Here is a 10,343-nt window from a genome sequence, read left to right on the forward strand (position 1 = left end):
ATCATATAGCAGCTTAACGATGATACATTCAAGAAAATGATACGACTTATTAATTGCCCAAAAAGCTAGACATGACCTCAGCCTATTTTTTTTCCATTTCTTTTTTTTTTTTTAATACCATTTTTTGAAATTTAACCCCATTTTCTACGACTACAGTATACTTGAGGTCTATGCAGAACAGAATAGCTACCTTGCTCAGGAAATTAATTACAGTCTTTGGTGCTGCACAAGCAACTTCATTTGAAAGTAAAGACAAAATTTTACGCACATAACTAGCGAAACAAACGGAAATAAAATGCACACAGCATATATATATATATATATATATATATATATATATATATATATATATATATATTATATATATATATATATTCTCCCTGACGGAATGTTTAAAATAAGCAGTCGACACCAATAAGCCTTAAACAAATGGTATAATGTAAAGGGAAAAGAGTTAACTTTGTCACACATGCATAAATGAGAGAATTGCACACAATTAACTCACACCTTATCAAGCGTCTGCACTAAATAGACTAGATCTGTAATATATATCCATATATATGTGTGTATATATCAAATACTGCATGGTCTGCTCAGGCTTAGAAGAACCCATACCGTGAATTAATTTGCATTTTTTCCTCACCTAGTCAAAGCCATGCCCACCACACTTCTAAACATCTAGAAAAGAAAAAAAAAAAACAATCAAACTCAAATAATGAAAATACAGAAAAAATAATAAAATTAAAAAAATCAACAACTATTTAGATTGTATTGCAGTTTCATCAAACAGTACAAATACTGTTAGTAGTAAGAGTTTCACTAAATAGAAATTGATTATCAAATATTAAGCAATATTCAATGCTTGCTCTTTGTACACTAGTTCATTCAGGGAGGGAGAACACATAAAGGGACATTTAAAAACTGAACAGCAAGTATTTGCTACAGCAAAGCATGTTCTTCTTTAAGGAACAGAAAAGTAACTCACTAAAACACACTGAAATACACTGAACCCAAAAGGTAAGCACCGCTATCCGCGATACAACACACCTCCATGCAGGCTATGCATGGATATATACACATGTGCATATATATACTCACACATAGGATGCATCGACTGATTGGAGTTTCAAGTGCTGCAGTCCAGTACATTAATATATTCATGTATATATTCATATATAAGTAGTAACATTAACAACCTCAAATATATAAGGCACTATGGCTGGGGACAATTATACGATGCTGCGAGTCTCGTGACACGAACAATTAGAGCGACGTCTACGCATCTTCCCGTTAACATTTTTCTGCTCATGCAAGAACACATGCAGCGTGAGGAACAACCCTATTTAAATCGGTTAAGTGACTCGACATTGCAAACACCAAAAGACACCGAAAAAAGTACAAATACTTCAAACGCGGTACAACACACCGTGGACAAACATGTGCATCTGTCGGCCTAGAGCTAGAGACTGGGATGGCTTTACAAATATGGATGTGTCTTGCACACGTCAGAAGGCAATATAGAAAAATAGCTGGGATCAGGAGTGCGGAGCTTGACTATTCAACTCCGCCCCAATTATTCACCTGTTTTGAGTAGTATTTGTAGAAGGATCCAATGTGAAGATATCAAATGTGCAAAACACATTGAGTGTGAGTTTTTTTCTTCTGTATCTACTCATTCATTCGTTCATTCTTTCATTCTTTCCTTTCTCGTCCCCGTCACCCTCCACCACCCAAACGTATTTTTAAAGCTCAGAGTTCAATTGCACCCAAGTCTACATGATTCAAAAAAATAGCTTTCTTTCTCTGTGGTTGTGCCATGGCTTTGGACATGAAAACCATGTTGTTGTTCCCGTGTTGGGAGAGGGCCCCGCCTGCTCGCCAGGCCCCCGGGCGGTGCAAGGTGTATCCGGGGGGGTCCCAGGGGACCGGGCCCCCGACAGCGCTTAGATGTAGGGGTACTGGTTGATTTTGGTGGGGCTGAGGGGGAAGCTGGCGTATGCGGGCGAGGCGATGTAGGAGTGCGGGGGGAACAGGGGCTTGAACTGGCCCTGGGGGTGCAGGGTGGTGGGCGAGGGCAGCAGCCGGGGGTTGATGCCCACCGCCACCTGGTGCATGATGCCGACGGGGTGGGAGATGCTGTAGGCGGGCTGCAGGACGGGGCGCGACGACCCAGGAGAGGCCAGGATGTGGGCCACGGGCGCAGCCGTGACCAGGGGCCCAGAGGGGGGGTAGGGCAGCAGGGTGGGCTGGGGGTGCGGGTGGCCCCCTAGGTGGGGGTGGGGGCCCGTAGTGTGGTTGGGGCTGCCGTGAGGCAGGGTGAAGGTGTGGCCATGCATGGTGGGGGGGATGTAGGCCTGCGGGCGCCGGTGGCCATAGTTCCCATTCCATTCCTGGTGGCAGGAGCCGTAATGGACCTGAAGAGAGACAGAGAGGAGAGAGGGATTTTCAGCCATGTTGTAGAATCAGCAAACAATCTGGCCCACATACTGTCCACCGCTGTGGCACATTCAAAACAAATATTCTACTGTTTTTGTGCATTTGTATTTGGAAAATGTTTTGCTGTGTTATTTGTGCGTGTGTGCATGTGCGTGCGTGCTTGTGTGTGCGTGTGTATGCTGACCTGTCCAAAACCCATGGGCTGCTGTTGCTGGGGCTGGAATGCAGGGGTGATCTTCTGTGACCGGTTGAGGAGGGGGGTGGAGTGATGTGGCTTCCGTCCGGGAATGCCTCGTCCTTTGAACTGGCACGAAGACTCTAAAACTGAAGGGAGGGAGAGAGAAAGAGAGAGAGGGGGGCAGAGATGAGACGAGAGATGTGTTGATACACGGAGACAGCTTGGTGTCCTGACGTCAATCCCACACCATAATGGGCCTGAGCACACCACAGATGAGACTGGAGTTTGGAAGTTTGGCTCGTACAGCAACTGAGAACTTATCGCAGAGTGACAGGAGCGACAACGTTTGTGGCAGCAGGCACCGTGTGCTTATCACCGCCTCGGGCCATGTTTGATCAGATCCAGGTCTTAAAAACAACATCTGTTCTTCCCCGCGTACGCTTGGGATCTTTATAAATAGGCACGTCAAAGGGATCCAATTGAGGAGGGTAGGGAAGCAGCCAATTGGTAGCCAAGTTTGTACGTATTTATAGTGGGGTCAGACCACTATCTATAAATATCCCCGGGAGCACTAGAATAGCAAGCCATGGCCTTTTACATAGGGGGCATAGATGAGACTGTTAGCGGTGAGGGAAGAGGGAGGGTGCCTCTAACATGAAAGGCGATCTGATAGGAGTGTGATTTTCACTGGGGGATTTGCAGTTTGCGCTGCTCTACGAGTGACCTATTAAAAGGGGCCTCGGAAAATAGCACGACCTGCCAAACGTTGAGACATAGGTCGTCCCGCTGGCCACAGCTGTTATAAAGCGTGCGTAGGCGTGTCGTACATCCAGCGTAGCGCTTAGCGTACACATCCATAAACAAGTGACTCGTGACAAGACGGGAAGCTTTTGCCCTCTGTGTCTATGAATGTGTACGTTCTGGCGTTACGGAGGGACACCAAGCCTGCTCTAGGCAGCTTTATACACACAGGGAAAGGCCCAGAGCAGAGGCTGGGAAGTGTTTAAATAGAAGTCCAGCTGTAACCAGCCGGTGAGGAGAGGTGACAGCAAACAAACATCCACTCCAGAGCTCAAGAGCTGATAGGTCAGGCCACTTCACCCATAGTCACCTGTGAGAACCTCTGTGGCCTATAAACGAGACGTAATCCCAGGCCATGTGACCTGTGGGGCAGACAGTAGCAGTGGTGACCCACCGTAACCTACTAATACTACCCCGCCCCCCCCTGTGGACAGTGCTGTGTGTGTGTGTGTGTGTGTCTTCCTAGAAAAAAAGCACATACACATTACGTATAGAATCACAGATAAGCTTCTCCTACTGCTGAGTGAAACTAGTCCTCCAAGAGTTGGCAGTTTCCAGATTTACAGGTGATCTACTATGTAACCTGCCCTAGCTGTGTGAGGTAAAATGCATGGAAATGTGTGTGTGTGTGTGTGCGCGTGTGTGTGTATGTGTTCATGCGTGTGTGTCTATCAGCTGCTCACCTGTGTTGCCTAGCGTCTCGCCGGGGGCGGGGTTGTTGTTCTGCACCCTCATGGGCGGCACCACCATGGTGCGCACCGCCGGCTTGCCGGGCTCCGCCTCCGGGGCCACGCACGCCACCCGGGGCTCGCGGTTCTGGTTGCCGTTGTCGGCGATGTAGCGGCGCCCGGCAAACGGCGGGCTGGCGTCGTGGCCGGAGGAGTCGGAGGTGGGCGAGCCGTCCACCGTGTCGCAGCCGCTCTCCTGCTCCTCGTCCGACATGCTGCAAAAAAACAGACCGGAGCAATCGCACTCAGAGACGAAGGCGTAATACGAAGATCGTGGCGCAATAGTGGACAGATCGCACAGTCTATGCCCCGGCTTAAGCTGTGTGTATGTATGCCAGGTGTGTGTGCGTGTGTGTGTGTGTGTGTGTGGGGGGGGGGGGGGGCGTGACTGGGTGTGTGAGGTCCAGGGCTGCGTTCCGAATCGCATACTACCCTACTATATAGTATGTCAAAACAGGATGTAGTATGTCCCAATACATAGTATGCCACATGCAGTATGGCAAAAATACCAGGATGTCCTACTACATCCGGTCGTATTTTGCAGTATGCAAGCCAGCAGGCTTTTCAGGCTATTCTGACCCACAATCCTGTGCGCAGCGGCAATGTGTGTCACATGTGCGAGTCGTGACAGCTGTAGACGAATTTCGCGTTATGGACAGCGGCGGATGCGGGCAAATTTCAAGGCGCAATGTTATGACAAGGTAGTATGTCCCAATTAGATGCCTACTGCTTGCAAAGTACGTACTTTCTAAGGGCAGCTGTAGTAGGTACTGGTAGTAAGAAGTAGAAGTATGCGATTCGGAACGCAGCCCAGGTGTGTGTGTTACCTGTTGGGGCGCCTGCAGGTGTGTGTGTGTGTGTGTGGGGGGGGGGGGGGCGTGACTGGGTGTGTGAGATCCAGGTGGGTGTGGGGGGGGGGGGGGGGTGTGACTGGGTGTGTGAGGTCCAGGTGTGTGTGTTACCTGTTGGGGCGCCTGCAGGTGTGTGTGTGTGTGTGTGGGGGGGGGGGGGGCGTGACTGGGTGTGTGAGATCCAGGTGGGTGTGGGGGGGGTGACTGGGTGTGTGAGGTCCAGGTGTGTGTGTTACCTGTTGGGGCGCTTGCAGGGCGAGGCGCTGGACTGCGCCGAGGCTGAGGAGCTGGTGCTGAGGGTGCTGTCTGGGCTGCTGAGGGAACACACCCTCTCCATACTGACCGTGCTCTGGCACGCCTCACAGTCCGCACTGCCCTTACACCTACGCACATGGGGGAGGAGAGGGGGTAGAGGGGGAGAGAGAGGGAGGGAGGGAGGGAGGAAGGGAGGGAGGGAGGGAGAGAGAGAAAGGGAGGGAGGGAGGTAGGGAGAAAGAGAGAGAGAGAGAGAGAGACAGAGAGAGAGAGAGAGAGAGGGGGGGGGGGGGGTTAGAAGAGAGAGATGAGGTACACAAAGAGAGACAGAGAAAGAGAGACAGAGAGATTGCTTAGTAATCTGGGAAGGGGTGGTCAGTGAGTTAGGGCCCAAAATGTCTGATGGTTTTCTCAGAGGAGGTTGTGTTTCCAGTACGGGGTCAGTACGGGGTCAGTACGGGGTCAGTACGGGGTCAGCGCAGTCGCGTTACTCACTCCCCAAGCGGGTGTCTCTGAGTGCTCTCCTCCTCCTCGTCGCTGCTGATGCTGATCACGCTGACCGCAGGGCTGACCAGGTCCGATATCACCATGGCCTGGCGCCGCTTGTGGGACGCAGACAGCCTCTCCGATTCAGGCTCCGCCTTGCAGCAGCTGGGCTCCACCTCCTGCTCCGCCTCCGGCTCCTCCCCCCGTCCGGCTCGCCCTGCTTCCGGGCATCGTCCCTCCTCCCCCTCCTCCTCCTCCACATTCTTAGCCGTGTCGGCCATCTTTGGGGACTGGTATGCTGAGTTTTGGGTGTTGGTGTTGTGGGAGAAGTTGCCGCCTCTGGTGATAAAACGACAGACAGTATTATGCTTAAGCGTTATGATTAATTATCTGCGCAGGTCTATTTGGTGTGTGTGTGTGTGTGTGTGTGTGTGTGTGTGTGTGTTTGTGTGTGTCTATGCATGTCTGTGCGTGTGTGTGCGCTAGGGCTGCACCTAACGACTATTTTTAATTTAGCGATTATTTTTTTCGATTAGTCGATTAATCAAACGACTAATTTAATGCTAATTTTAACGTTTATTTTTTTATGCTCAATTTAAAGAACACTTAATTTACCCCAAATAAATATAAAAAATGGTCTCATTAATATTTCTATATTTATTCAATAATCTTCTCTTAAAAACAAAATGTAACAAGAAACAAAGTAACTGCACTGCAGGGCATATTAAAAGTTGCAAAATCTTTCAAATTTGTATTTGAGATTTAGCTGGCAAATGGTTGCTTTAAATTACTAACCCATGTATAGTTTTTGCGGTGTGGGAAGGATTACCAGATTTTCAAATGTTATTTTACATTGAAACAAAATATATTTTTAACCACCCAATTGATTAAGCTGTCTTAAACGTGCCTTTTCTATTTAGTCTGACATGCCACGAGTGCATTGAGACTCCTTATGACAATGACACACAGCAGCTCACAACAGTTGCTACAATCAATTGACACCACAGTCAAATCAATGTTTAATCCCCCCGCATAGTTTTTAGTTGTTTGTTTTATGTTTGGATTTGGTTTAGTGAAATAACATAATGATAGAATGTAATTAACTCTGACTGTGAGCATTCATACCCGCTGATGGAGAAAACTACTAGGCAGTGGACAGTGGTGCAGTTCTCCACATGTAGCCTAAGATGCACTTTTGCTAAATGTTTCAGTGATTGCTCGTTTCCTCCCTCACTTGCAAAAGCCTGTTTGCACTTAGCAACGAGCAACCAAACGTTTGAGCGTTTCCATTCTCTCCACTCAGAGCAGATGGTCTCCAGGCGTGTGAGCGCATGTGTCTGCAATACAGACACGCTGTTGAGCAACACCGAACTGGAGCGGAGGAGAGACGAGAGACATGTCTTATGATAATTTATAGCGAAAATGTTTCCTAGACGCATCTTAAACTTATTGCTAGTTAGAAAAGGGGTTGGGGAGATAAAAAGGTGCAAGATAACGTTTATATGGTGTAAATAAATGGAAAATCAATTTCCTATACTGTTAGTTTTGACCGGGCGCAGTCATCTTACTTCGTGGCGGCGCGTTGACGCACATTTTGCAAGTCGACGTATTTACATAGTCGATGACGTCGACCACGTCAATGCGCCGCCCCAGCCTTAGTGTGTGTGTGTGTGTGACTGTACCTGTTCATGCAAGGTTTAGGTCTCTTGTTAGCAGCAGGCTGTGGCCACACCACATGTGCGATGCCTATGCTGATTGGCTGGTGGGTGGACATGGTAATTTGGTTGGTTAAGAGCGGCTGAGGATGGGGCATCATCGTGCTGTAATGGTTGCCATGGGGACGCACTTTCCTGCGAACACAAGACCGGGTGTGAAATCAGCCAAAGGTCGCTGGCAGCTTTAGTGACATAATACAGTGTGATCTCACTCACTAGCCCCTCAAGGACATGGATGAGTCATTCAGCATCAATAGGTAGGCGAGTGATCAGGCTGTAGCCCATGATCCCGGAGAGGCCATGACCAAGGCGAGTACATAGCAACTGAACAATCTGCTCACAGGAACTGCAGTTTGCAAAATACAAAAGTCTATAGTCACGGGACAGAGAATCACTGGACAGAGAATCACTGGACAGAGAATCTCATTTCCACGTGCAGAGAATCTAATTTCCACGTGCACACACACACACACACACACACACACACACACACACACACAAATATTCACAAACTGCCCATGAGAATTAACAGGAATTTATGGGAATTAACAGGAATGAACTGGAAAGAATATATTCCTGTTAATTCCCATAAATGTATTCCCAGAATTTTGTAACCCTAACACACGCACGCACGCACACACGCACGCACGCACGCACACACACACACACACACACACACACACACACACACACACCCCTTACCCCCAGTCTCCCAGTCTCTGTGGTCCGGCCACAGTGTCAGACGCCAGCGTGGTCGGTGGGGGCGCCACCTGCTGCCAGGCGGGGACCAGGATCTGCTGGGGCCGGTTTGACCAGGCTTGCTGAGGGGTGTGGGGGTGACAGGTCAGTCAGATACTTTCTACTATATTAGTACCAACTGTCCATTTAAGTCAATTCTGTTTGTTCCGGCATTTCAGATTCTGTTTGTTTCTTATACTACATAGACTTTTGTATCCCCCCCCCCCCCCCCCCACACGCTCTTCCCCCCTCCCTCTCACCTGTGTAATGACTCCTGGTCTGATCTGTAGGGGCTGGATGGGAGGGGCCTGGGTGACTAGAGGCACGGCGGTCTCCATGCGAACAGAGTAGCCCGCTGGCTTGGCTGCGCTGCTGGGGATTCCTGGAGGAGGAGCAGAGCACAGGGTCACGTCAACGGCGCCACAGACACAGGTGGCGTCCGCGTGACGACGGGAAAGATGTTGGGTTTAACTAGATTGAATGTTTTGAGAAAATCCGCCCCCCCCCCAGTGTGTCGGAGAGCTGTCCCACCCTGGAGCGTTGGGGGGCACAGGATGAGGGCCTGCTGAAAGGAGTCGCTGCAGCCAAACTGACCACTTCCTGTCTGCAGAGGTATCCCAGGGTGCATCACCGAGGTGACTGACGGGGCTAAAGCCTGCGGAGAGGAGAACACTGATGTGAGCTGCCTAATTATGACACCTGACCATACTGACCCGTTAAAACTGAGCACGGGCGAAAATACTTCCGACTGGAATCCAGTGGAAGGTCTTCTCGGACAAAAGATCAGCAGTACCACCAAGCTCCCAGTAGATGGCAAACCCCCTTGTGTGGACTGGGCCGCTGACGTCGGGCTAAACAAAGAGCAGTCCAGCGTGTGCCAGTGGTCTAGAGTCCAGAGCTCATACTGCTCCCCGGCTATAATCACAGTTATTGAATGGCTGGATTTTAGGCCTATGCTGCTCTGGCCTCATCAAAGCGCTGGACGTGGTCCACGCATCTAATCAGACTGCCCCCGTACCCATGACGCTGCGCATAAAGCTCTCTTTGAGAGCCCTGATGCTGAGAAGCCAGTACCACCCCCCACCTCCCCCCTTCTTTAAATGCTCCCGAGCTGGAAGAACTCAAACTTCACCTAAATTGTTACTTGTAAACACAAATCAGAGCTGACCGCAATTACGCACGCGAGGGCCCACACATGTGACTGATCAAACCTCCACCAGACTCCCAGAGGACTCCTTCTGAATGCAGAATGAATGTGCTCTGGGATGCAGCATGCCAGGACCGTACCTCACGTAAGGCTTATTGAATTAGGCTTGTGTGTGTGTGGACGCGTGTGTGTGCGCATATGTGTGTGCGGGTGTGTGTGTGCGTGTGTTCATTTAAGACATGACGCCTCTTTCACTGTCTCATTGTATCAGAATTACAGTAATTGATTTATAATGTGCGTGGCAGTGACTGGTATGTCGAGGGAGTTTAAGCTATGGCGGCAAAATTACGAGGAAACAGAGGCAGAGGCCAACAAGGGGCACCATTTGCATAACATGATCAGATTCATTGTTTGAGGGTCAGCTCCGCTCTCCCCCACGGCAACGGGATGCACTTGCGTCGTTGCCATAACGTCTCCGGCGCGACGTCATGGGGTTGCCGGGGCAACGGAGAAGCGACGCGACAAGGCGTGTGCGGGAACAAAGCATGAGGCAAACTGCCACATCCCCACGTGACGGAACAGAAGAACCGCCCAATAAAACCCATGTCATAAGCTGCCACAAGCTGTAGTCCTCCGAACTGACAAACACACACACGCACACATACACACACGCACACACACACAGTCTCCGCTGTCGTAACTGATCAAATGAGCCGTTTCTGGAATGGAAAACTGGGCGTATGTTTCCTTCGAATCTAGAAGTCGCACACGCAAGCCTGTTACAAATCACATCTATTGCACAATGTGTTAACTGTGCACCGCCCTTCCTGGCCGCCAGCTGGACGCTGGGACTGTCTGTGGCGGCGGCTTACTTGAGTGTGGACGGCGGCCATCTTGCTGAACGGCACCGTCAGGTTAACGGTGGCAGCAGCGGTGGTCACCGGTCTGATGAACGGCACCTTGTTCCGGTTGACTGTGTCGTACGCGCCGGGGCGAGACCGGCACACG

The 10,343-nt window shown here is 49.9% G+C and overlaps 1 protein-coding gene across 1 annotated transcript in view; it reads right to left on the minus strand.

Annotated features, from left to right (window-relative positions):
- Window positions 1-384: 384 nt before the first annotated feature.
- Window positions 385-10,343, minus strand: part of hipk3b (homeodomain interacting protein kinase 3b) — a 49,117-nt gene continuing 39,158 nt past the window's right edge. The window contains exons 7-17 of the mRNA XM_084436545.1: window positions 10,208-10,343; window positions 8,720-8,843; window positions 8,449-8,570; window positions 8,153-8,271; window positions 7,418-7,585; window positions 5,745-6,074; window positions 5,231-5,377; window positions 4,099-4,358; window positions 3,726-3,777; window positions 2,621-2,760; window positions 385-2,414 (exon numbers count right to left, since the gene is read on the minus strand). The exon at window positions 10,208-10,343 is cut by the window's right edge and continues 27 nt beyond it. Of these exons, the coding sequence (XP_084292671.1) occupies window positions 1,750-2,414; window positions 2,621-2,760; window positions 3,726-3,777; window positions 4,099-4,358; window positions 5,231-5,377; window positions 5,745-6,074; window positions 7,418-7,585; window positions 8,153-8,271; window positions 8,449-8,570; window positions 8,720-8,843; window positions 10,208-10,343 (2,263 nt within the window). The 3' untranslated portion in view covers window positions 385-1,749. The remainder of the gene's footprint in view (window positions 2,415-2,620; window positions 2,761-3,725; window positions 3,778-4,098; window positions 4,359-5,230; window positions 5,378-5,744; window positions 6,075-7,417; window positions 7,586-8,152; window positions 8,272-8,448; window positions 8,571-8,719; window positions 8,844-10,207) is intronic.

This window comes from Borostomias antarcticus, assembly GCF_949987555.1.
Source record: "Borostomias antarcticus genome assembly, chromosome: 4".
Lineage (NCBI taxonomy): Eukaryota > Metazoa > Chordata > Actinopteri > Stomiiformes > Stomiidae > Borostomias > Borostomias antarcticus.